The sequence below is a fragment of the Lagopus leucura genome, unplaced genomic scaffold (genome assembly GCF_019238085.1).
Source record: "Lagopus leucura isolate 7727_CA_CO unplaced genomic scaffold, USGS_WTPT01 Super-Scaffold_100018, whole genome shotgun sequence".
Taxonomy (NCBI): domain Eukaryota; kingdom Metazoa; phylum Chordata; class Aves; order Galliformes; family Phasianidae; genus Lagopus; species Lagopus leucura.
In genome coordinates this window covers 10217917-10244671 of record NW_024962272.1, presented here as the reverse complement: position 1 = coordinate 10244671, position 26755 = coordinate 10217917, and the positions used below count along the sequence as shown (strand labels likewise).

The 26755-nt window shown below is 37.9% G+C and overlaps 1 protein-coding gene across 4 annotated transcripts; it reads right to left on the bottom strand.

Annotated features, from left to right (window-relative positions):
* CEP78 (centrosomal protein 78) lies at window positions 1-25468 on the bottom strand. 4 transcript variants are annotated; one of them, XM_042877528.1, is made up of 16 exons: window positions 25418-25468; window positions 23194-23467; window positions 22827-23002; window positions 22158-22230; window positions 21541-21644; window positions 20011-20185; window positions 18311-18424; window positions 18004-18068; window positions 14266-14374; window positions 12680-12815; window positions 11711-11756; window positions 10945-11088; window positions 7706-7783; window positions 5407-5573; window positions 3734-3881; window positions 1-2878 (listed from the first exon to the last, which is right to left on the bottom strand). In XM_042877528.1, the coding sequence occupies exons 2-16, from the start codon at window positions 23444-23446 to the stop codon at window positions 2366-2368; spliced, it is 2301 nt and encodes a 766-aa protein (XP_042733462.1). In that variant the 5' UTR covers window positions 23447-23467; window positions 25418-25468; the 3' UTR covers window positions 1-2365. The 4 variants fall into 4 exon arrangements, with proteins under 4 accessions (XP_042733462.1, XP_042733461.1, XP_042733463.1 ...); XM_042877527.1 differs by lacking the exon at window positions 25418-25468 and adding an exon at window positions 25254-25353; XM_042877529.1 differs by lacking the exon at window positions 25418-25468 and adding an exon at window positions 25254-25353 and having other exon boundaries at window positions 21541-21641.
* Between the last annotated feature and the right edge of the window lie 1287 nt (window positions 25469-26755).

The following is a 26755-nucleotide window of genomic DNA, read 5'->3' as shown; positions in this document are numbered from 1 at the left end:
TGTATACCAAAAGTTGTGGGTTTTTTTTCTTAATATTTTTTAAAAATAATCTTGAAATTTCTTAAGTATTCATGATAGCCTTAAAAAAATGCTTTTCCCCCTTGCAACCATTTTCTCTACTGATTTCAGATGCAACATTCAACTGTAAAAGTATGCACACCAGATTCTGATAGTAGGGCAGTTACAAAACAGTTCCTTCAACAAGATGAAGACAAGAAAGACCATCTAAATTATGTACTACCTGATCAGTTTTGCTTTAAATGATTATTTTTGAGATAAATAGACACCATTAGTATTTGCTTCTAAAGTATTAACAGTCATCACTTGTGCCGCCTGTTAATAGAGACACGATGCATAAACTGTTTTAAGGTTTTGATAGTATTCTTAGAGGTACATAACAAGCAATTCCTAATCCCACACAGGTGGACACTTCTGAAATTTTGTTATACACTATTTCATAGTGATTAGCTTTATCGTTTTTGTTTTAAAATGATCACACATAGCATTTTACTGCTGAAGAATCTGATTTCATCAACAAATGAGACAGTCATTCCAAAATCACAAGCAGTGAATCATGACTGAAGTCACAGATCTCAAACGTTTAAGAGAATATCTAAAACCACATAGATTAATATATTACTCTGCTATTCTGAAGACTGTGTAAATAGTGCACTTTCATTGTGCAATTACTTGTGCACTGTTGCAACAGCCAAGGTGATCTGCTATTTGCTCAGAACAAAATTTGAGGATTCATGTGTATGTTCATAATTCTCACGGAAACAGAGACAGGAATTTCTACAGATCTTTTGTGTTACAGAATTCTCACAACACATAACAGAAAGAAAAAAAAGATTACGTGGTAATTTCTGCATCCCTCAGATCAGCCCAAATTATGTTGCCTAATTCATACACGTAAAAATCAGTCTTCCACTGCTCTACTTCCTTGTTCCTCCTAGCTCTCTGGAAGAAATCCCAAGGTCAAGAAAAAAATAAAAATCTTCATCACTGATTGGTAAAAGTTTTTGATTACAGAAAACATCAGCTATAAGGTATGAAATTAAGATAAAACTTCAACATTTAATCTACTTTTAAAAGAGGCAGTTTTTCAGAATCAAGACCAATGCAAGCACATGCATGTGAAAAAGCCACAGGAAAATTCACAGAATCACAGAATGGCCAGAGCTGGAAGGGACCTCAAGGATCATGAATCTTTTAAGCAAAGAAAATTGACTGGCTTATTCAAAGTGAAAACTAATTCCTATTGCTCAACAACCAAGTGACCTGGGCTGTAGTCTAATCTAGAAAAATGTAGGTTCTTCCATTCTTCCAAGTGCAAATTTTGCCTTGCTGACAAACTTAAAAATTGTTCAGAGAACTTGTTTAAATGTTCAACAACTTCATTTCTATGACCTGTCCAAAGAAGTTAACTTTACAGAACTCTGTATGAAGAAAACAGTAATATATCTCCCCCCCAAAAACCCAAAACATTGTTAAAATTAGCAAAGAAAATTACAATTACAGTACAAATCATACTAGACTCTTAGATTGCCTTTTCCAAGTGTACAGATATAAAAAAAATACTGCACTATTTTTCAGTGCCATACTGAAGTGCATCTACTGTGCAAAATGATACTTCCTGCATTGCTGCATGCAAGTCAAAGTCTGTTACTACATGCCATAGTTGGAAGTTGCAAGGCAGCTGCCTGTGAAGAGACATGAAGTAGTAGCAGGAGGAAAAATCCCAGGAGTTTCAAAACAATGACAACTCTTCTAGTTTTATCTTCTCACATTTCTCTAGCTTCTGAGAGCAACCTGAGTTGGACTGCACACCCTTCTGAGGTACCTTCCACAATATATTATGTTTTGAATTGCAATCACAGCCATAATGACAGTATTTAAACATTTTAGAGATGTTTGTGTTCACTTTCATATCCATTATGCTTCCATTATGCTTGTGAGTATCATGCCCTCATAGTTAGGCATGAACTGGTGTTTCCGCCAAAAACCATTGTGTCCACTCCCACTGCAACAGACTAGAAGTAAATTAAAAAAACTAAATTTAAACTGTTTTATTAGCAGAAAACATTTACACTCTATAAAAAGATCAATGACAAACAAAAGCATACTCCAGGAAATTCTTTTCAAGTGGTAAAAAGTGAAGGGTACCAGTACATAATGCATTTCAAAAACACAAAAATCTGTTGAAAAGTGCTGTAAACATGAAACAAAACTATTACTACATACTACTACTACTATGCAATGCTAAGTCTTCAAGTCTACATTGCTTTACGGAAAATTTCTCAACTTGCACAGAACTTCAAAACTTATTTTTAACCCTGCATATGTAATGAACAGTCCAAACATTTCAAGTGTTGGCAATACTTTGTATACTTTCTTGTATTTCAGACACAGATTCTACAATGTCAGTTCCAGAATGGTCTAGCATTTGCAGTCTACTTTGTTCTCCTCTTTCTTCATCATTAGCAATTACAGTTTCAGTCACTTTAGGAATGTATTTCTTTGAGAAACAATTTTTGCTTTTTTCACCAGAAAAACTGGATGTCCCACTACCGTTATTTTTAATATTTACGCTTGAATCAGTAAATGCATTCAGACTAGTAACCACCTGCCTTGTTGAATGATGTCCTTTTGCTTGTTCATTCTGTTTGACTCTCCTCTCAGATAATGCTGGAGTGCTATTTCGAGTTTTATCCTCTTTAGTTTGGTCAGTTGCTTGAGCTTCCTTTTCTTTCCATAAGGCTGGCTGCAGCTGTTGCACAGAAGTCTGATATTCATGCATTTCTTTAAGAGCAGAGAAGTTCACAATCATCTGAGATTGAGATGTGCCAGGAGAAAGATGGATGTTCCCATCTCTGTTCTGAAATAAGAGATTCTGGTAAAGATTCTGACAGAGAAAATCCAGCACTGCAACTGTTATATGCTAGAATCTACATAGCAAAATAAAGTATTCACATAACATAGAAAAGGTTCAAAGACAAGAGCAGTCTCTTATAATATGTAAGAGTTATTACCTTATAATAACCTTTATTACTTACAAAGCAAGCAAGTTTCAGAAGATTGCTAACGTGGTCATGACAGAGTAGGTATATTTCACTGTTTCCCTATTAGCTTGAACTTTATGCTACAGGAATGAGTCAGTCACACTACAGGAGCCAAAGCACATTCTCTACAAACATTCTGAAATACTTGAAATTCACTATGCTATGCGTTTACAGCAGCTTGATACCAGTAACCTATCCCACAATACTTAGCTGCCAAAAGAATCTAAACCATGCAATCCTAGGAGAAAGTATGAGATAGCGTAAACATTAATTGAAGGTTTTTGTACTCATCTTTTGCCACATATAACTTAAATACTTTCAATTCAGGCTTCTAAATGTAGTGGAATTAGAAAAATCATGGTTAGGTCTATGAACAAGTTAACATCACAGAGAAACCACTGTTGCAAGTGGAACAACAGCTATGTGAAAGAACTATGATAGAATTACTCAATTACTCCCATTACTTTTAACATATTCCAACTGCAAATGTGGAAAATGCTGATTACTTAAAAAGCTGAAGCACTGATTTGCTATCATCTGTAAAATACAGCTACAGAAAAAAATTGTGATAATTGGATCACTGGGTAATTGTCCGGAGTGGAAAAACTGCTGGAAAATTCATTAAAATTGCATCAAGTACACCACAGCTAGAACTCCCTCTATAGACTGACCTGGTGAGCATGTTCTTGTCTTCCTTCTTCAAAGGACTTCTCCTTTAGCATATTAGCAGGTTTACTGAGAGTAGAATTCATTTGTGGATGTCCCAAAAGACCAAAATCTGACTGGTCTATCCCAGCTAATACAGCAAGTTGTCCAAGTCTGTAAAACAAAGTTAAATAAGACTAAATTATTATCCATGTAAAAGATCTACAAATTTCAAACCAGAAGAAACAGTATCTATTTGAACTTTTGAAGATATTTTTCCATTTTTAAGAGGCCCAAAACAGACTACAGAAGATCAAAACAGGTGGTGAAAGCTATTTTCTCATCTTCGCACTGATTAGCTTGCATGTACTAAACTGTCAGTTTTGACTCAGTGTTACCAGGGGAAGTAATGAAGTTCTTCCAGTTAGCATTGATCCCAGAGCAGGATATTAGCAAACATTCTCCCTATCAGGCAGAACAAAGACTAAAACTGTATCATTCAAGCAGAAACTTTGTGCACATCTCCCAAACTAGCATCACCTTTAACAGCCAAATGCAATTATATGCTTCACAAATACAGTCATGTTGTTGTATCTGCCAGCTTAGTAGTCAGCCAAACCTGTCAATATGAGGTTTGCTTGCCTAAGTCTTAGTAAGTGAGAAGTTGCTGCCACCATTTGATAACACAGCACATCAGAGAAGCTTACTGAGGACGCCAGTCTTTTTGATTGGCATTTTGTAAGTTTCAGGGCAGCTCCCTATGTGAAAGAACCTACGATGAGCATTATTCAATTACTACCAGTAATTTTAACAAATTCTGACTGAAGGTGTGGCACATTTGAAAAACATATTTTTGATGTAAAAAAGAGAACACATTTCCCTTTCTCCAAAGTTTGACATTCATCCTAGAAGTAACGGTAACTCCACTGATTGGTTAAAAAATAGAAAATTACTTCACAGTGAAGTCTACATTGAGCTTCATTACTGTAATTTGGAGAATGGAAGGGGTAGCAGGAGGCAGGGAAGGCAAATAAAACTGTAGCCTTCTCTGAACATCTGATTAGGCTACAGCATATTTTCATGTCTTTCCCTCATTCTACCAGGCAAATATGCCATGGCTTGCTAAATAAGCCTTACAAGAACAGGTTTAAGGACTTAAGTTTGATAAATGAGAAAGGTAAACCAAACTCTGAGACACTACAAAATATGTCAGAATATTAATATAAACTTTAATCAGTGTTCTCTTGAATATTTCAAGTTCTAATAAGCAATCTAAAACTTAAGTACAGAGGATATTTTCATCCATCTTCCTTTCTACCAATCAGCAGAAAGGGGCCCAAAACTTTCTGAAGCCAGATCAACTGCACTCTAAGCCTTTTGAACCACAGGAATGCTAAAAGCGACAGACAATCCAACAAAGATTGAGCAAAGATTTTTTAATAGCAGCTTTCTTGCTCTTGGAAACACGTTTCTTCAAAATCTTTGTGAGGGACAGATCCTTGAATTCAGTGGGACAGTGCTTGTGTCACTGAACAAAGGGAATGAACAGCAAGAATGTACAGCAATTCGTTTTTTCCCTTAGCTCTTTACTACTACAATTCTAGAGAGCTGAAGGAAGAAGGCCACATAATTAATTCAGAGCATAACTATAATAAAATCTCAACAGAGACAGTTAAACTCAAGTAAAGCGAGAACTTACCCAGCATCTTTAAGGAGGTCTAAAAAAGCGTGAAACTTTTGGAAAGAGTTCTCAATGCTGCCTAGAACACCTTCATCTTCCAAAATCATGTTGGTTACCGACTGCGCATGAAGAGCTTCAGATAGAGAAGTATTTAGATTCCTCAGCCTTGCATTTTCAACCTCCAGCTAAAGAGAAAAAGTAAAGCCATTCCTATCATTCCCAGTTCAAAAAATAAGCAAACATCTTTGCAAGCTTATAGAGATCACAAAAAGAAATACACAAAATAACTGATGGCAAGCTTCCTGTACCAGAACTATTCAGAGCACTGCCACATGGAACAGGTTTGTTTGTCTACAGATGCAATTCTATGCTACCATATGTGAACTTGCGTCAAGAACTCAAAACTGATGATTCAGCATTATCTGCAGTATGCACTGAACAGTGCAGAGCAAGTGCAAGCAAAAAGCCATTATTTTTAAATCACATAGTTCCAGACATATAATACATTCACAAATAACTTATTTTTACTTATAAAAACCATAATGAAGGCCATCATTCTCCTATATTCATCTCTCTGTATTGAAGGGAATGCATATTATCTATCTTACCACCTCTGTGCACGTCAGAAATGGAACTAAGATAACCTACATTTTCTTCATATTTAACATGAATCACATCAGTGATTATCTAGAGCTGAATGACAACTGTAGGATACACAGGGGTTTTGTATGAGAGAAGCATTGTCATTCACTTATTTTAGCTATATAATCATGGCTACCACAGGCTTTCTTTCATCTTTTACAACCGAGAACAGAAAACAGAGATCTAAGTAGTATACTCTAGCTGTTAAACTAGTAAGTGAAAAACTTTAGATATTGCTGCTACTTAGATTATCCCTTCCCTTAAGGCAAGGAACAACCCCAGGCAGTCTAGCATGAGAAAGACAGACATCCTGCAGGGGATATTTAACCTAGAAAATATATAAATACAACTATCAGAGCCCACTGCACATGACAGAATAGGAATATCCACAATGAAGAACAACAATGAACCTTATAAAGCACAGATTCTTTTGGGGGAAATTTGCTCACTGTACTGGGCACCATTTATTGTTAAAGTTCAAAAAGGTACCACCACTATCAGAATCACAGAATGCCCTGGTTGAAAACTATCTCAGAGATCATCTAGTTTCAACCCCCCTGCTATATGCAGGGTCACCAACCACTAAACCTGGCTGCCCAGAGCCACATCCAGCCTGGCCTTGAATGCCTCCAGGGATGGGGCATCCACAACCTCCTTGGGCGACCTGTTTCAGTGTGTCACCACCCTCTGGGTGAAAAACTTCCTCCTAATATCTAACCCCAAACTCCCCTGTCTCAGTTTAAAACCATTCCTCCTTGTCCTATCACTATCAACCCAAGTAAATGGTCATTCACCCTCCTGTTTGTATGTTCCTTTCAACTACTGAAAGACCAAAATGTGGTCTCCATGAGCCTTCTCCAAGCTAAACAAGCCCAATTCCCTCAACCTTTCTTCATAGGAAAGGTGCTCCAGCTCTCTGATCATCTTAGTGGCCCTCCTCTGGACTTGGTCCAAAAGCTTTGCATCTTTCTTATACTGGGGGCCCCAGGCCTGGACACAGTACTCCAGATGAGGCCTCACAGTAGAGGGGTACAATCACTTCCCTCTCCCTGCTGGCCACCCCTTTTTTTATTGATCCCACTGCAGATCAAATCTAAGAATAAAATCTGTTTATTTTACATTACTTTAACTCTGTGGCAAAGAATTCTGCTTAGTGATTACCCTTAAATCGAAAGGGTCTTATCTAGGTCAGCAATAGTAACTCATGACTATGGCCAACAAGCTAACTACCCATAAATGCATCTGAGATTTTCATCATCAACAGGAATGGTTAAATAAATAAAAGGAACAGCATAAGTAAAATATATATTTACAAACAAACAGCTTCTCAGTGCAAATCAAAGAACCGTAACTGTTAAAACTTTCAAGCAGAACAAATCCTTTTCTCAAGGAAAAACAATGCCAAAATGCTCCTGTTTGTAACTGATAGACCTAAAGAATGAAGTACATTGGAAGTTCAGCACAGGCAGGAGTTCAAGGTTCTGGAATAGGATCAACAGAACAAACACATTACTAAATGTAGGTTTCATCATTGTCCTTAGGCTAGTGAATGATCCATATAACTTTGAACTGAAGTTCTGGAAGCTATGAGTTAGGAAGTTACTGAAAATTACTCCAAATACGTAAGTGAGTAGTTTGATTGGTGTAAAGATGGTAAATAGTTAAGAATTACTACCTCCATTATCCGTTCCTCAGCAGTGACTCTTGCTCTTTGTTCTTCCTTTAGTTTTTCCATGCATTCTTCCAGCTCCAGCTATCACAAAACAGAAGATTTATTTCCAAATGTATTACACATGAACACAACATGTAAAAGCAACAACTTTAAGATCCGCAAGTTCCCTCAACTACATTCTCATCATTAAGTAGCTCTGACAGCTCAAATTCCCTCTAGTGGAAGGAACAAGTATTTATCAAATCTTACCTTCTATTTAAGCAGAAATTAAAAGTTTGGTATGCCAAGGATTTTTTGTGAATGATGAAAACAAAACTGTATTTCAACTGAATAGAATGCTTAAATCCTTTTCTTGAGCAGAAGGATGCTAAGTTCTCAAGGTGTTGCATAATGAAGTCAAATCCTAGTCATTCAGTCACAAAGATGTTTGATCTTTTCTGGCATGCTAGCTGTGTAAGGAGTTTCCACCTTTTACTGTTTATTCCCATTTTGCAATCTCATCATTGTGCTACCCATACGATTGTCCCACTTCAGTAGCAGAACATGACAAATCCTGCTACAACTGAACATTTTGATTGCTTCTCAGCTAGATCAACTCCTCAAGCTAACTCTTGATCCCAGCATCAGTGTGATAACTGCTGATTAACAACCTAAGTCCAGTCACGACAGCTGAAGTGTCCACCACTTCCTGCCTCACATTATTAGCCACAGACTTCTGCCATTCATCTTGATCTATTTCTGAAATTCAGCAAGTCACACTGGCAAGTACGAATCATCAACATGGCTGAGCACTAACCTGGAAAAACATCACTTTCTGCCAAAACAGCATGTTGAATCATCTTGCCATATGATAAACAGAAAAAGATACAAGATAGGAAAGGAAAATTAAGAAATGGAAGAATGTGAAAAGATGCAGGGAAAGCAGACCTCACAATTAATTGCTGGCAAATAGTTAGTTTCATTCTGCCATGGTGTGAAACACTGCTTTTACGTCAGCATAACAAAAAGGTATGGGAACTGCCCAATATTGCTTAAACAGTGCTATCAGATACATAACTACGGAACTCGGAAGTGTTTTGTTTATCAAATATAGAAAACAACACTACAATTATGTTCTTAATGTAACTAAAAAACAATTCAAAACAAAATCAGGAAAATCTAGATGGTTGCATTTGGAGCCAATTTTGATATATTTCAAATATATCCCTAAAATTTGTAGTTTTCTCAGGAAACAAATTAACCACAAGTTTTCCCTTCCTAATGGATGCACTACACGTAATCAAAAGATTATTTATGTCAATGCTTGGTCACCCTCACAGTAAGAAGTTTCTCCTGATGTTTTTGATGAAATCTCCTGTTTTCCAGTTTGTGTCCACTGCTTCTTGTACTGGCACTTGGCACTGAAGGGACTAGCTCTGTGTTCTCTGCATCCTCACTTCATAAATTTATACATATTAATGATTCCCCCTGAGCCTTCTCTACCTTAGGCTGAACACCCTAATAAACAGCCTTAATAAGAGAGATGCTCCAGTCCCTTTGTTACTTTCATGGCTGTTCCTTGGACCCTTCACCAGGATGTCCATGGTTCTGTTCCATTGGGAAGCCCAGAACTGAACACGGCACTCTGGATATGGCCTCACCATGGCTGAGGAGGAGAAGGGCCATGTCTCTGAACCTGCTGAGAACTCTTCCTAATGGAGCCCAGAATACTACTGACCTTCTTTGCTGGCCTTCAGCATTGGCTATTATTCAATATGACGTGCACCAGGGAATTAAGGTGCTTTTATGTGAAGTTCCCTTCTATAAGGGTAGCTCCCTTTATCTACTGGTGCCTGGAGTTGTTCCTCTCCAGGAACAACAGGACTTCAAAATTCTCCTTGTTGAACTTCTTCACACTCTAATTATTGTGTCCTGAAATTAATATTCCACTCTCTCCAAATACCAGGAACAAAAACATCAAGTAGTTCCTGAAAACAGTGAGGTTCTTGCTGCATACAAGTTTCTGGCACAATATTCGTATGACATGGATTTCCATGATTCCAACAATACTCTAGCTGAGAGCGTTGAAATCACTGTGCAGCACAATATCAGTGCGCTGCACATGAACAGTATTAATATGAAACCACTTACAAAGAAGAAAGCTCCTACACAACTTTAACTCAGGCCCATGGAAAACATTCCTGAATAAAATTTCCAGAGAAAAATGACAAGCCTGAAGTATACACTAGCTGAAAGAAGTCACATCATTATTTACCCTGTATCTGTAGTCATTTTGCTTTTCCTATTAACTCTAAGCTATCCTAACTTTGCCACTGAATGCAGATCTGCAACAGCATGAAGTTTTGACTTCACTGTGGCTATCTAAAGACAGCTCTGTCATCCTCATATTTACAGACCTGAGCAGTTTGTCCACTAAATGTTATGCACAATGACAGCCATCATGAAAACCAACTGCAGGTCTTATTTTAAGCAGTATGTACTTGGAGGCAATATAGCTTCTCCATTCAAATTTCAAATCTTAACAACACGTGAGATTACATCTCTGAGTGAGCATGTTATTTTTATAACATAACTAGAATACGACAGTAGAGTTATGGGCTCACTTAAACATGCCCTTTGTTTTAATTTCATTAGAATGTGCCCTGTGAAGATATTTGTACTCTCACTACTACTCTTATTTATTTATTTATTTATTTATTTACAACTACCAAAGTAGCAGCAGGAATAAAGAACAAATACGCAAAAGCACACAGCTGACTTGTTAAGTTTTCCATCAGCCAGGACCGTTAAATCCTTCTTGGCAGGGCTACTCTCAAGTTCTCCCAGTTTGTATACAGATCTGGGATTATCTCGACTAAGTGCAGAACCTTGCACCCTGCTTTGTTGACCCTCTTTAGGATCACAAGGGCCCACTGTTCAAGTTTACCAAGGTCCGTCTGGATGGCATCCTTTCCTTCTGCTGTATCAACCACTCCACGCAGCCTAGTGACATCAGCAAACTTGCTGAAGGTACGCTCAATTCTATCATCTATGTCACTTGTAAAGATGTTCAACTGTATTGGTCTCAAGATGGATCCCTGAGGGACATTGCCTGTTACAGGTCTCCATTTGCACAGAGAGCCATTGACCACAATGCAATCATCTAACCAACTCCTTACCCGCCTAATATTCCACCTTTCAAACATAGCTGAATTGATATCACTGGTATTCATGAAATTTAGGGCACAAAACATGCTTCTTACCTGGAATTGTTGATACTCTGTTACATTAACCTTATCTTGGGATTTTGTCAAAACAGGATGATGGATTACATCTTCTAAATCTTCAGTCTCTTCAGTTTCAGATGTTGAAGCACTTTCTACAGTCACTTTCACAGGAATACCCATCTGATCGCGTCATAAAACAAAACCACGTCCAGCAACAGTATCAATCCGTGCAATAAAATAAAAAATTGAATAGCATCAAAAGCTTTATTTAAATGTAAAACTTCCCATAAGTCCATTAAAATGCACATTCAACCTGTCCAACTATGCAGTTTCTTCCTGATGTACAGGGAAGAAGAGAAGGCTGGCAGAGGACAACAATGGAATATGAAGATGGAGAAGGGAAGAGATTTCTTCCCTTCCTCCACCTACCTCCCCCACAATTTGGTAGTTTCAGATAGATTCAAACTCAAGTATGTAAAACTAAATAGTCCAAAAGCAGAAGGAAGAGAGGAAAGGAGAAAGCAGCATCTCCAAGAGAAAAAAATGTGAATTCTCCTTATAGCCTCAGGATGGACCAGCTTGCCAATTAAAGATAAAAAGCTAGTGATAAAGAAGTGGGAACAAACTAAGTACCAAATTTTCAACCGAATGCTGAAGAAAACTTACTCTGCACTTCTATGAGACAAAGAAACTAAGTTATAATGTTTCGGTTTCAACTGTTAGATACTAAGATTCTAATGAGCACACATCTTTTTATAGGCACTCATCTAAGAGATAAACTGCCATAAGAGTAAGAAAGTACCTGAATCTTCACTGGTAACTCTTCAGAATTGTCCACTGGCTCTCCCCTAAAAAGTCAGAAAAGAAACATTTTGAAAACAGGAATTTATCATGTCATCATTGCTACTTCTATTTCCTAGGGTTCTAGGAAATGTGAAATTCTAGGGAAAAGTCTAACACTTAAAACAGTGTTAGACACTTTTAGCATTCCTTTAACATTCATTACATCCACAGTCTGTTCTGCTACTATTCCTATTTAATCATGATTAAGGGCATTACTGGATGCTAACAACACCTTCAATAGGTAACTTGCTCAGTTTATTATAAAATCAGAAGAATTTAGTGTCCAGAACCTCTATAAAAAAAAGTTTAATAAAAATAGTTATGATAAAGCATTAGGTAAATTTTTTGTATGCTCATTTGAATAACCTCAACTTTGAGCATGCAATATCTAAGGATCTGTGGTTACAGTTTTTTTGTGTGCGCATTTTTTTGCCCCCATACTGTTGGAAGAGAAGCATAACAACAGTATTACAACTTCCAAGTGTTGGTAAAATTAATATTTTCTTCAACTTCATACTGTTAAGATAGTTATTAGGCAGTAATAATACTGACAGTAGGGAAACAAAGTAGAAAGAAAAGATGGGCAGACTACCTAGACAGCTTGAACTGGACCCCAGATCAATTATACTGCAAGCTTGGAAATGTAAATTACATTTTCAGCTACACAACGTTGATAAATCATGAGTAACAAAAGAACAAGTCAGCAAGATTTTTGTACACTTGTTGATTCCTATGGTGTATATTTTCAAAATTTACTTGAGCAGGATTTGTAACACCCTTAAAGAATTCTCATATCTTCAGATTTTTATTTTATTTTTTTTTTAAATGTTCAACTTTCAAACATGTATTTAAGAGAAAAAAAAATGCTGTTCTCTCCTACATGCAGGTTTTTATGCTTTAATATTCTCCCCTTGTAGTAAGGTCTCACCTGCACCTCTTTGCACGTTCTGCAGTGCGCCAGGGAAGGAAGCCTTTTGTGCCTGGTGGTTGTGGCTTTGGTGAATAACTGTCTTTCACAGACGTATTCTTTTTCCCAGGACTCACAGATTTTTTAGAGGTTAATCCTGTATTGAATACCAAGAATATGAGTAAATTCATGTTACCTAGGTATTTACATATAAAATCAGAGTTTACTATTTATAAGCAAAATCTCTGAAGTAGTAACAGGGGCTGTGGGAAATCCATCTTTCAATCTTATTTTAATGAAGTGTTCAAGAACTAACTTTTGTTTTGTTTCTCAAAAGGAGGGCTGGCCAGCTAATGTGTTTCCAGTCTAGTATGCTTAACTGTTGTATCAGAAAAGGGTGCAAAGTTCCACACACAGAGTTTTATTCATATGAGTAATCTGAGTTATTCAACTAACTTCTATGAACTTGCAGCTTAGACAGCCTAAGTAGAAAGTAATGAAATTTATGTTCTTTAAATAGCCCTCTAGTGGTTCCAGTGAGAAAAGTATTTTTTAACTTTTCCAAGATGGTCTAAAGCTGGGATTCGTGTTTGTCACTTCCACAGACCACCAGCAATATCACCACTTAACAGGAATAATAATGAAAATTCATATTCACTGCTTCAACCTTTTGTCATTGTTCAAGTCTTATACCGTAATGCAAAGAAATTTAGAAGGTAGAATGATCACCACAGCATCATGTATTAGTAAAAGTAACAAATTCAAAACTGTTAAACAGGAGCGGACTGAAGTTACTCATTCTTTGAGAACATGCAGTAAAGCAACCAATTTTTTTTTTAATGGTGCAGAAATACAGAACTCTAGTAACTGTATTCCAAATTTCAGTTTGTTCTCAGCAAGTAAGCAAGGCAAGAGAGTTTGGCTGAGTTTGTTTATTTTTCAACATTCTTCTCCCTTCCTGGATCCTGTATTTGAGTAAGGTATTTTCTTCTCCCATTACTCTGCTCAACCAGAGTTTATTTCTACAGATTTTAAATGGAATTATGCTTACCTCTCTACTTTCAGATAACTGGAGCAAAGATGAAAGTGCCAAATGTATTACAGTAAAGTTTTCAGTAACATATTCAGAAATGGTGTATTTCAACTGTGAGTATTTATAAATATTCACAACACCTATGTTATTTTAAATACACTGCTTATAATGAGCTTATATGAAGTTAAAAAAAAAGAACACTCTTTGTACAACAGTAGAAGAAAAATCATTCTTGTTTGTTTTGGCAGAGGACAGTCTGCTACAGAAAGACTACAAAAATCAGAAAAAAATAGACAACTCACTACAGCAAGTGTCCTAGAAGCAAACACTTGTGGGGAGAATGCACTCAGAATTATGTGATTCACCATATTCAAGTCAGTGTATTCTCCTGTTCTGCCAGCCATATATGTAGCAACATTAAAAGCAAGAGTAAATTTGCTACACAAATTTCTAACAGTAAGACACTATCAAGTATAAACTATTCTTTAAAAAAAAGATTTTGCAGAACACTGACATTTAAACACAGACTGTAATGAATTTATGAAATGTTTAAAGAAAATGAAGACAAAATTACCAATACGAATAGTAGCTTTTCCTTTTCGACCACTTCCTAGAACAATAGTTCTTTTCTTTGGTCTAGCTTTCAAAGCATCCTTGGAAGACAGGGAAGACAGCCACTTATACTAGATTTATAAAGAAAGAAAAGTTATTTTAGAACCTGGTATTTAAAAAGGTGCTCATTTAAGACTACGTGATTTTTTTTGTTAGATATATGTAGGCCTCTGCTCATTACGTACAACTTAATAAAAAACTATAAAAAAAATAAAAAATCCCACAACGCCCCAACTCAGCGACAGATTCAGTGCAAGTCTGAATGCTGTATTATCAGCAAAACACTTTTCCTTTTATAGAGAAAATAAAAGCATCAACTCCATAAAAGGAAACTCTGGCTCTTGCTTTTCATTCTCTAAAGCAAGCTGTCTTACTAAGAATGACTAGCTCAGGCCAGGGTTCTCCAAAGTAATAAAAACTTAATTTACATGATTTTTATTTTTTTTTTTTAAACCAAAGTCAGTAATTAAAAAAATATAAAGTTTAATTTTCATTGCCTCTAGAATATCCAAATTATAATTAAGGCAACAATAACCAAAAGCAGTTGTTTACTTCTTCACAGCAATAGCTTTATGCTTTAAAGGTTCCTCATCTGCCAATTAGTTTTATTATTAGTTATTATTTATTGTTATTCCATGTAGATAATCAAGCTACTATGTCACAAAGCTTTCAGTGTGCATAATTGATACATAATTCACTAACGAAGCAGCCATCACAGGTAACAAATACTAATGCAAATATTATTTCAGACAGCCCTAAGCCTACATCAGAGTACTATGAACAGTAAACTGATGTCATCCCTACCTACTGCACAGGAAAGATGCACTTACTGTGTTTTAACCAAGCAATTCCAGCACAGTTTTACCACTGGTAGGACCCTTTCCTGTCCCACTGCCTTTCCCCCCCCACTCCCCCCTCTTTTTTTTTTTTTCTTTTTTTTTAAAAAGAAAAACCTTCAGACTTAAATAAGCCTTATATAAGCTATATTTTGAGCTAGCTCTTGACAGAAGTAAGCTGCTCGTTTTCAACTACAAAATAAAATCAACTCTGAACTTTTGAGAGTAAAAATAACTTTGCTTTACTTCATGTTAAAAAGCAGCTACTAGTATATTAAACTTGACATTCATCTGTAACTGAGAAGATAGCTACCTGCTTCTAGATACCTGCTTCTATTGTACAACACCCAAGAATAGAGACAGCAAACATATTAAGACTGTTGAAATACGACTAAGTTCTTAAGCTCAGGCTATGGGAATAATTTGTTTTATAGGAATTTTCAGTGAATTTTTAACTTTTTCTGTCTCTCCCAGAAACTACACAAACTTTCAGTATCTGTTACATACAATATCTGTAATTGCAGTCCACAATATTAGAGCCATACAATGCTGCTAGGATAATACAACTTCATTTGTTTTAAGGGTCTGTTTATATTTGTGGGAAAATTTCTTATGTTTAGAGGCTTTAGTTAGCAACCCACCTTGTAAAACTGAAAAAACAACACAAACAGGAAGAATGTATATGCTACTGGAAGGCAAAGAAGTGATTCATCCTTTTCTTCATAAGAAGTGAAGGACTGTTGTGACTGATAGCCAATGAGAAAGTCATAACAGTACATTAAAGGCTGTGACAGCCAGTACATCATCTTCTGTAATTAGGCTTATTATTACAATGCCATTCAAAAGTCCACAACTCCACTTTAGGAAGCAACACACCAGCACCTCATCCTTTTTTCCTGTCTGGACAAGCAGGTTAGGCAAAAACCAGATTTCACATAGTAGGCACCCTGCTTATACAGTATAGAGCAGAGCTCTGGATATATCTGAGGGGTGGCTGATTCCACATTTTCTGAATTTTACTCATGGAATTTGTAGCAGTTAGCCTGGCAAGTTAAAAAGCTGTAAGCAGAGATAGATGAATCTGGAGACCGTCCTAAGGACAGTCATTCAAGGAAATCTTTAGTTGGCTCCACACGACAGGTGAGTTAGGAAACTTATTAGAAGAACAAACCATTGACTAGTTTCAGACAAAGTTACACAGTGATAGGACAAGGGAGAATGGCTTTCAAGTAAAAGGGGAGATCTAGGTTAGATGTTACAAGCAAATTTTTTACTCAGATGGTGGTAAGATGCTGGCACAGGGTGCCTAGAAAAGCTGTGCGTGCCCCATCCCTAGAGGCAGATGGAACCCTGGGTGGCCTGTCCAGTTGGATGCCAACCTTATCCACAGGAGGAGGATGGAACTGGGTGATCACTGAGCTCCTTCCAAACCAAGCCATGATGTGATATTCCTGACAACTTCTGAAGTTTATTCTTTCAGTTTTTTTTTTTAAAAAAAAAAAAAAAAAAAAAAAAGCAAAAAGCACCAAATCCTATGCAAAACATAACACATCAATACTGTTGTTAGTATGTACTACATCAAGATACAAGATGATCTCTGGAGGTCCCTTCCAACCCCTATGATTCTGTGATAATATTAAGGCTTATGTAATTGAGCTTAAATAAAAAAAATAATAATAATAATAATAATAAAAAAAAAAAGAAATCAACTATAAAAACTGAGCTTAGGATAGTAAATGTTTCAGTTTCAAAAGAGTATCAACCACAACGTCAAATGTTTGTATTCATCTGGCTAAACAGGATTATCCAACTTTGAATGTCTCCACTGTCACCATGATAAACAGTAAATGCTACTTACAACAGACCACCCCCAGAGTTTATGAGATAATAGTTATAGTCTGGTGTGTTGTAATTTGTGGAAGAAGCTGCTATTTAGCAAGCTGCTGATGTGTTATTTTTCATTTATATTGTTAACTGGACATGTAAGACTTAGCACTGACAGTAAGACACAGTATACTGAACTATTTTGATGAATATAAAACAAATGTCTTGAGTAGAGCAATCTCAGTAAATGGGACATTCCCCAGACAATTGCTTCTTTTCATAGTTCAACTTTCCAATCACCTTGAGCTACATTCTCACTAGGCAGATACCAATTTTCATGTCATATCTGCAACATTTTGTAAGCGTTGACTGCATTTGCCAAGGAGAAAGAGGAGTCTTCCACAGTTATTCCAGAAAGGTAAATAAGACATTGAAATGGAAAACCATATTAATCCAGGAGATGCCAAAATGAAATTCACAGTTAGTTAAATTCTCCCTGTAGAACCCACAGCTCTGACTTTCAAGCTTTTTCAAAGCCAAAATGCAGTAAGTTCCAAAACAGGATCTGTGATTGCTGCACTTCTCAGAAAACAAGAGTATACTTATTTGCTTACTAGCTCTTTGGGCAACTAAATCAGATTTTTATTTTATGAACAAAGGATTTAGTATTTAAATGGTCTGGACATTTTATGGAAGTTACTCCAAGCACTGTACACAGTATTACATACTAAGATGGCAAAAGGTGCTGTACATCTCTAGAATTTTTTATTTTTTATTTTTTTTTAAGATGGTTAATACTGGAAAGAATAGTCTTGAGTAACTTAAAAATGGATGATGTAAATTATCAACAATATTAAGTATCAAAATAAATTAAGGTTTAAATTAAGCAGGTTTTTTAATGCTTAAGTGTCACTTCCCTATTTGTAACTAGAATAGCTGCCTTAGATTAAGTCTGAACAAAACCTTGCCAAAAAAAAAAAAAAAAAAAAACAATGCAAAGCCAGGTGCAAGAAAAACAAAACAAAATGCCTATCACATACCTCTGAATTAGCACTATTTCCATTCACAAGAACTCTTTCAATGATGTTTTTCATCAAAACGTGATCTAGAATGAATTAAGAGGTCTTAAGAATTCACTTTGAGAGAATTTCCTATGAGACAGGTATTTATAAAAGTAGATCACTGTATAACTAATGGCTGCCCCCTCTGGTCAGCCACTTTTAAATGCTTAAAGTATTGTTGCATGCTTTTTTCTTTGAAAACATTGTATTTTCACCCACTCAAGTTACTAGGAAAAAAAAAAAAAAACCTACACGGAAGAGGACAGAGGCAGCTATAGATACATACCAATCAATGGATTTTTTCTTATATCAAGAATCACTAATGTTGTATTAGTTTGAAGAGCATCTAATAGTGACCTTGCTCCTTCATTGGATATTCCACACTGCTGTAAATCAAGTGCTACAATATTTAGGGAGGTTAAAAAAATAAGTTAGTCAGTGGCATAACTTCTAGTGAATATCTAATACAATTTAATCCATACCTTTCAAAGACCCTGTTTCACAGAACATGAATGGAGAACATTGAAATTTCTACCTTTCACTTCTGAAATTAATAATCAGTATTACAGACCAACATTAAGAAATGACTGCTAAGCAACTGCAAATGAAGGAATACAAAATCACAGGTAAGTCACTGTGATTGAAAATTCCCAGTAGATATATTTCCGGATACCAGTTAATTCAGCAGCCCAAAGTAACATAATATACACAATTTCAATCTGAATAGGATGCAAGATTTGAATCTTTTTTTGAAGATTTCTAAGGAAGGAGCCTACACAACCTCAGTGGACAACCTGTACCAGTGCTCTGTCACTTTCATAGCAAAATATCTCTCTTAACATTTCTGATGGAATCTCCTGTGCTTCAGTTTGTGCCCATCGCCTCTTTTCCTGTCAATAGACATACTGAATAGAATCCAGTTCCATTTTTTTCTCTGCCTCCTCTCACACAGCTGTACATTTGAGGAAACCTGCCCTTAAGACTTCTCTCTCCATGCTGAACAGCAATAGCTCCCTCAGCCTTAGCTTTCAGGACATATTGTCCTGTCTCTTGACCATCTTAGAAGCCCTTTGCAAGACTCTCTCTAGCAGATTCATCTCTCTTCTGCACAAGAGTGCACTACTCCAGGTGTGGTGGCCTTACCAGTGCTGAGCAGTGAGGATTTTTCCTCAAACTGCTACCAACACTTCTAACGTATGACAGCTTCCTTGTCACAGAGGCAAGCGGCTGGCTCACAGTCAACTGTTTACAAAAGGACACCCCCATGTACTTCATTGCTAAGCTGCTTTCCAGCCAGTCAGCCCGCAGCATGTACAGGTACATGGGATTATTCCTTCCCAGGTGCAGCACTCTGAACTCATCTTCACTGCGCTGAATCTCTCCAGTTTGCTGAGGACCCTCTGGATGGCAGCACTTTTCCACCTTCCCAAAAAATCAAAATAAGGCTCACTGGCCAACAACTCCCCAGAATTCTTTCTGCCCTTCCTGAAAAAAGTAGTATCGTTTGCTTTCCTCCTGTATTCAGGCTCCTCTTCCAATCACCTAGATCAGTCAAAGATGGAGACAGAACTCAATGACATCAGGGATCTCCTACAGCATTTGTGATGTATCCCATCAGGACCCATAGTCAACCATATGTCCAGTTTACTTAAGTAATCCCTAATTCTTAAGTAATCCGTAATTCTTATACCAATATGCATGTTATCTGTACATCTGGCTCTGAGGCTTAGGTATTGAAATAGATTCCATGTACAGAATGCTTTGAATTGTACCATCACTATTAGTCATTTTATACATACATAGTATAGAACAAAGTACTTCTCCAGTATCCTACAGGACACTTTCTCTAAGAAGACATTGCTTTCCAAAGAGATTATTCTTTCCTAGATAAATACAGAATTGTTCTACTGCTTACATTTGCTGTAATGGGTAGCAAATTTTATTTCCCATCTGCCTCTACTATATCACAATACAGTATCACAATACCTTTAAGCCACAGGTCTTCTCCCAGACAATCTGCAAAGGCACTTGCTCCTCGATCTCCAACAAGCATGTTGCAGTTGAAAGTAACACGCCTCAAGCCTGTCATATAGTCAAGGTCTGGTCTCCTGTAACGTAAACTTTCAGCCCAAGCTTCACCATGTCTTTTCATTGCCTGGTGCTTTGAAACAAAACGTTACCGAATGCAAGAAGACAAAGCCGTTATAAATAACTAACAGATAAATACTAGTACTTAGTAGTTTGAGTGTAGAAGCATTTATAATACAAGTCATACATCAAAATTACAGTTAAGTCATGTTTGTTCACATCATCCAGTTCCCAGTGAAGTTATTAAACATGAACAGAGAATTCTAAACGCCTTAACACCTTCTTTGCCCACTCACAATGCACCCTGAATAAGACATACACAGTAGGAAGTTTTGTGCTTTCATGCAAGCCAATGTTAACATTAATTAGAACACTGTGCTAGTCACAAGCTTATTAATTAGTAGTTTTTCAACAGCAAACAATTACATTATTTCTACTAAATGCTTAAGAATACTTAAAACATTTTGAAACACTTGCGACAATGATGAAAGCACTCCTCAGAACAGCTATCATTTACAGCCCTAATCCCCATTTGAAAAAAAATAAAGACAGTCTAAACTGTTATTTCTTTAAGCAAAGCCTATTAAGGAAGACCATATTTAATTTCCCACACCACAAATATGCTTCTTCTGAATGCAGTTTCACAAACTTCAGAAGGACTGTTCACGCATTTAACATCACATATGCTTTGATGGGTTAGAGCTTGAAAGGAAAAAAACAAACAAGCGCTCAATAGCACAGGTTAATTCTACACTCAGAGTTAAGGAAATACATAGTAACCAAAACAAAAAACACGCCTGCACATTCACTGCTACTTAGAATGACAACTCATTCGTTATTCAATCCTGCTATATATTAATATATTGGGAAAAACTTGGAAGAGGATGTAAAAGAACTTACTTCCAAAACATACTGCTTCCTTTGAGCTCAGTCCTATTATAACACAGTGATCAGTATGGGCTACACAGCATAGCCTATAATTTTCTTATTGTTAATCAGAACATTTTCCTTTATTATTGCTTGTGTGATATACTAAGATGTTTAAATCTACTTCAACAAAAGTAACAAATAATTCAGTCTCCTCAGACAATCACTTGTAGGCTTATGAAATTCATTACAATAAAAATTAGCTCAGCATAAAAAAAAAAATAACATGGCAAAAGCCCTCTCACAACGAAACACAGTTTTCAGGATATATATATATATATCTTAAGAGGGCAATCTGTGACATAGCTGCCATAATCTCTCTTCCCTGAGATTTAAAGTCATGAACCGTTCCTTGAGCTCAATACAATACATGGACTAGCACTGCTTTTATGATCAAATGAAAAAATGGGACAAGGATTTGTTACAAGCTGAATTTAGTTGTTATTCTTAGTTATTTAAGTTACTGCGAAAATTTAGTTCCCAGAAATGAGATGAAATTACCTTTAATACATTTCCCATGTGTTCTGCTCCTCGCCAGGTAAGGCTACATCCTGTGAAGTTAACATATCTGATAGTAGCTGAATTCTTCACACTCTGACAAACTGCTGGAAAAACAAACAAACAACAAAAAAAACAAAAACAAAAAAAAAACAAAAAAAACCCTTGCATACTAAGTACACACACCACAATAAGGCTATCAAAACAAACATCTTTTCACTGTCATATTAAGAAGCTGAATCAATTTTAGTGGGCAAATGCCATGTCAAAGATGCCTTTAAGTTGTTGTAAGATTATATATTTCAGTGCAGGTGCTTAGCAAAGATTATCTGAACATGCAAAAAAAGGTGTTATTTCTGTTTACTTATCTCAACATGATGACATCATCTTAAACTTACATATTACACTTACAGTTTTATTTCTAGCAGTTGTAATTATTAAGCAGTTTAGCTATCTGCCAGCATCAAGAAAGGACATTCAAGTCTAAATAGTGTAAACTCATGAATAAAGTGTATTTTAATCACTACAAATAAGTTTAGTAAGACAAATGCTTCAAAAACTGACCTATTTGAAAACTATAAGAAAGAAGTATATTGACATATTTTTGATTCTCAACTTACTTTCTAATCCTCCATCTCCAATTGGACAGTGGGCTAAAGAAATGCTCTCTAGAGATGAAGTTGTGGCCAAGCCCTTCAGAATAAAAACAGTGTTTTTTACTGACTCAAAACTCAAAAATACAAATAAATAGAAGTCCAAGACTACAAGAAATCCTAGGGAGCTGGGAGGAAGGTCATTGTAAAGCTCACTTTCAGATGGTTCATTTTGTAACACAGGAGGAACCTAGCCTTCGTGCAACAAGCAGCACTTCCTTTCCTAAAAACCATTCAAACGCAAACTAGAGGACATATTCTAGTTAACACACCTTAGAGACCTGCTTTAATCTTCTTGGTTTATCACTTTTCTTCTGCCATTCACATTAAATGTAGTTACAGCCACAAGTGTAAGTTGTATACAGCCACATACAACACAGGAAAGTTGTTAATAGCTTTCATATAAGCCTTCCTTAATCAGGGCATAGGAAATCTGTGTGATTTTGACAGGTTTTGACAGAACAAACAACGTTACACTAAGTATCTCAAAAGAATCATGCATACACTGTATAACACAGACATGTATAAAAATGTGCCTGTTTTAACATGATCTATTTGTCACAAATAAAGTTTAGTTGCTGCTTCTCTTAGGCTCCAAGCATTTTTTCATTTATTTGCATACTAATATAGTCTCACCTTTGTTAGAAGTATTAGATCTCTCTCCCTCAGAAGCAAACCTTGCAGTTCCAAATTTTTTAGTACATCTGAGATGCTGAGACAGCCTTTGACAGCTTTGCATAGTTGGCCAGTCAAATCTTTTGATCTAATTGCTGGAATTCTCCTTCTAAAGTAGGTTTTATATCTTTCAACACCTAGTAAACAAAAATTTACACAGTGATAACCCCCAGCCTTTACTGACTTGAAACTAAGCATAATTACAAAACATTTTGTTGCTGCTTTTAAATAAAAATAATTCCTTGGATGGTTCAATCCTTTTCAAGCACTTAATCACACAGAAGTTTTACACAATTTTAACATACATATCAGAGACACTCCTACAAACCTGATTCTCCAAGACCTTGTTGATGAAAACTTCTTATTCCAACAGAAGTTAGACTCTTATCATGCCTAATAGCATCTAAAAGTGGTGTCCAGTCAGCAGCTTTGATGCTATCTACAGTTAGATCAAGGGTACCCTGAGTCAGGTTAACTTTCACAGCTTTCAGTGGGACAGAGCCTTGAACTGCACAAAGATGTTCATAGTGTGAGTAGAAATCCAGCATGCATTGTCTTCTTACTTGGACAGAATCAATCATTTTTCTACTTGATAAATGTTCCTGTAAAATAAGGAAAAAAATATATCAACTTCTTTCAACAAGAAATTCATTTAGCATCAACCTCCATTCAGCATGCATACTGAATTAGTTGAATAAAACCACAAAAATCTAACATACAAGCACAAACCACTGATAAGTTCACATTTTCATTTTAAAGCTTAATTTAGTTGCATCAGGATCTGCAGATTCCTGAAAGCCTTGAAAATCTCCTGACCCAAAAATCAACAGATACAAAGGGCTATTCCTAGCAGAACTACTTGTTATTTTCTCTATCAGAACCATAGAATAGCCTGGGTTGATAAGGACCACAATGATCACCGAGTTTCAACCCCCTTGCTATGTGCAGGGTCACCAACCACTAAACCTGGCTGCCCAGAGCCACATCCAGCCTGCCCTTGAATGCCTCCAGGGATGGGGCATCCACAACGTCCTTGGGCAACCTGTTGCAGTGCGTCACCACCTCTGTGTGAAAAACTTCCTCCTAATATCTAACCTAAACCTGTCTCAGTTTAAGACCATTCCCCTTGTCCTATCACTATCCACCCTCATAAACCATCTTCCTACAATCATAACTCTAAATTCCCATTTGGGAAATATGTAAAGGCACCCCATGCCTTTTTTTTTTTTTTTTTTTTTTTCCTGAGGGTTGCAAATTGACTCAAGATGGAATTAAGTATCCCACACAGAATACCAAATTTTTGTTCGTACTGTTAAAGGCTACAAAGCTTCAAGAACCTACAGAAAAGGAGAATTAATGGATGTGTGCAAGCCTGCGATGACTGCTACTTCTGAGAATATAACTTGGGATTAAAAAAAGTTACTACTTCAATGACTGAAATTGTATAGCGCTGTTCTTAGTTCCTCTACTCCGATTTATTCACTAGTTATTATTATTTATTCCCTTTTACTTCAGCTCTCCAAGCTGCTAGCATTAGATAATTTGCACATCGTGGTCACTGGAACTGAAATGAGTGAACTGCAGTCCAATACTTCACATTCAGAAAGTGACCATCAGTTGTAAAATTATCCAGAGATCAGGGGATGAATCAGTGCACAGCACCACAACTTTCATCTGTGGTACTTCATCACTATTCTTTCTCATGGTTCATTTTGCTCCAGCACTTGCCCATCACACCCATGGAGCTCCTGGCCCTAGCATTCAATGTAGAAAGGCCATCCAGGTTCCCAACTGAGCAACCACTATGTAAACCAGCACTCTTCTGCAGAGGGATATCAACAGATCTAACAAAACTCCAGAATGTCTTGACTGGCTTTAAGAAAGTAAGGAAAACTAATTTACTCTTTTGGTACAGAAGTAAGAAGTTATCAAGTATGTATATATAGCAATATGTATATTAGCTATCGGCTAGCATTAAAATAGAGGACATAGCAAACCTGAGATACTCAGCTGCACAAAGCAAGCTTTCAGTAAACAGAAAGTTCGTACGGATTCAAAAAAAGACCGGGGGGTCTCACACGAGACGCACTCACAGAAGCACGGGCTGTGCCCAGCACCCTGAGCTGCAACACGAGCTCATGTTCACCCCGCCGATACACTTCCTTAAGCAACTCCCGGTCTCCGGCAGGGCACAGCAGACTGACGCGGCCTGCACCGTGAAGCACAAGCCACGCGCTTCCAACGCCCAGCACAACAGAGCCCCGCTCACAGCGCGCAGACCGGTGCGTTGCTGCTCTCACCCCGCACCCGGCCCCCGCCACCAGGGGCGCTGCCTCCCTCCCTCCCGCCCTATGCGCCCCGCTTCCCTGACAACGCGCATCGCCCAACCTGCACAAAGCGGGGCAGAGCCCCCGCCCGACGGGTTATCGCAGCCGGGCCGCCGCCTCCTTCCACATGTCTCCTCGCAGCTGCGCCCAGCACGGGCACGGCCGCCTCCTTCCCCCGCCTGCCCAGCCCCGAGTCCCACCCGCACGAGCGGGTACGGGTCTAACCTCGCAGCTCCTCCCCAGCCTGCCAGCTCCGCCGCCGCCCGGCCCGCACGACCGCCCCTACACGCGCGGCCGTTCCCTTGGCAGCCAACCGCCCAACAGCCCGCCGCCACGTAGCGCAGCGAGCCAGCCCCAATAGGTCGCCGCGGGCACTCCTCTGCCATGGCCCCTCCATGCGTTCAAAATGGCCGCGCCCACCGCCCGTCCCGCCCCGCCCCGCCCCGCCCCGCGTGGGGCCGTGCTCCCCGTCGTCCGCCCCGCCGGCAGCGAGGGGTTGCGCGGCTTGGGAACGCGTGCGGAGGGTTGGGTGTGCGGGCGGAGCGCGGCGCCTCGGCCTTAGTTGTGCGCCTTGTGAGAGGTCTGCTTGTGCTCGGGGCAAACTGCCGCCTGGAGAACGATTCGTGGAGGTTTTGCTGTTAGCATGTCACAGCTTTCCTTTTCTAAAAGAGCTTTTAAGGAAAGGCCGGGAAAACAGCAATCCTGTTTCCTACCGTCCCTATATCTGCGCTACCAGAGAGGCGTGTTGTGGGCACTGTGAACTGAGTACATTACAGCATTTTGGCTGGCAGCAGTAGCTTCCGACAGCTGGTCTGAGCGCTTGGAGAGCAAATAAACCCTTCTTCCCTAGCCACATTTCTCATTACCTTGCTGGCTTAATTCAGAAAGACCTGATCGCAGTCCCTACTGGAAAGCCCTTGTTAGCACACAGTGGAGGGCCCTAGGTGTACCTGCCTTCTAACTCCACCAATTCCACGTACTCAGTGTCCCAACCCTGGAATTGCAGGTCATTCACTGAAAGGCGCACCAACCACTTAAGAAAATGCCTGCTGTAAATCGGTGTCACAGCAGTTTGCTTATTTGGCCAGTTAGTGTTTCTAGTCTGCTTGCAGACAGCAGGATTAAACTTCAAAGATAGGAAATCTAAAGAAATTAAGCAGATCAAGGCCCTTAGAACATTGTCTGAATGCTTTCTGTTCACAGAGGTGTAATACAATGTACAGCTGATGTTATCAGCATCAGAAGTAACCAAAGCAGCCCAAGTGATGCAATGAAGTGTGCTGGAACGAGAATTATTTCAGTAAGTCTCAGGTCACTGTCTGTACAAATTGTTTCATCATGACATTTTGTGAATTGAGCATAAAAGGCAAACTGTGCAGGGCCATAAGCATCCAAATGGTAACAGAAGATTCTGACTATAACACAAAATATTCCCAGCGCTTCTAATGCCTCTTATGGTCACAGACAAAACTCAAGCAAACTCAAATCTATGGCGCATCTAGATAAAATGCTGCCTGTGCTGTTTTGGTAACTCACCATTAACAGAATAGGAGTTATAATACA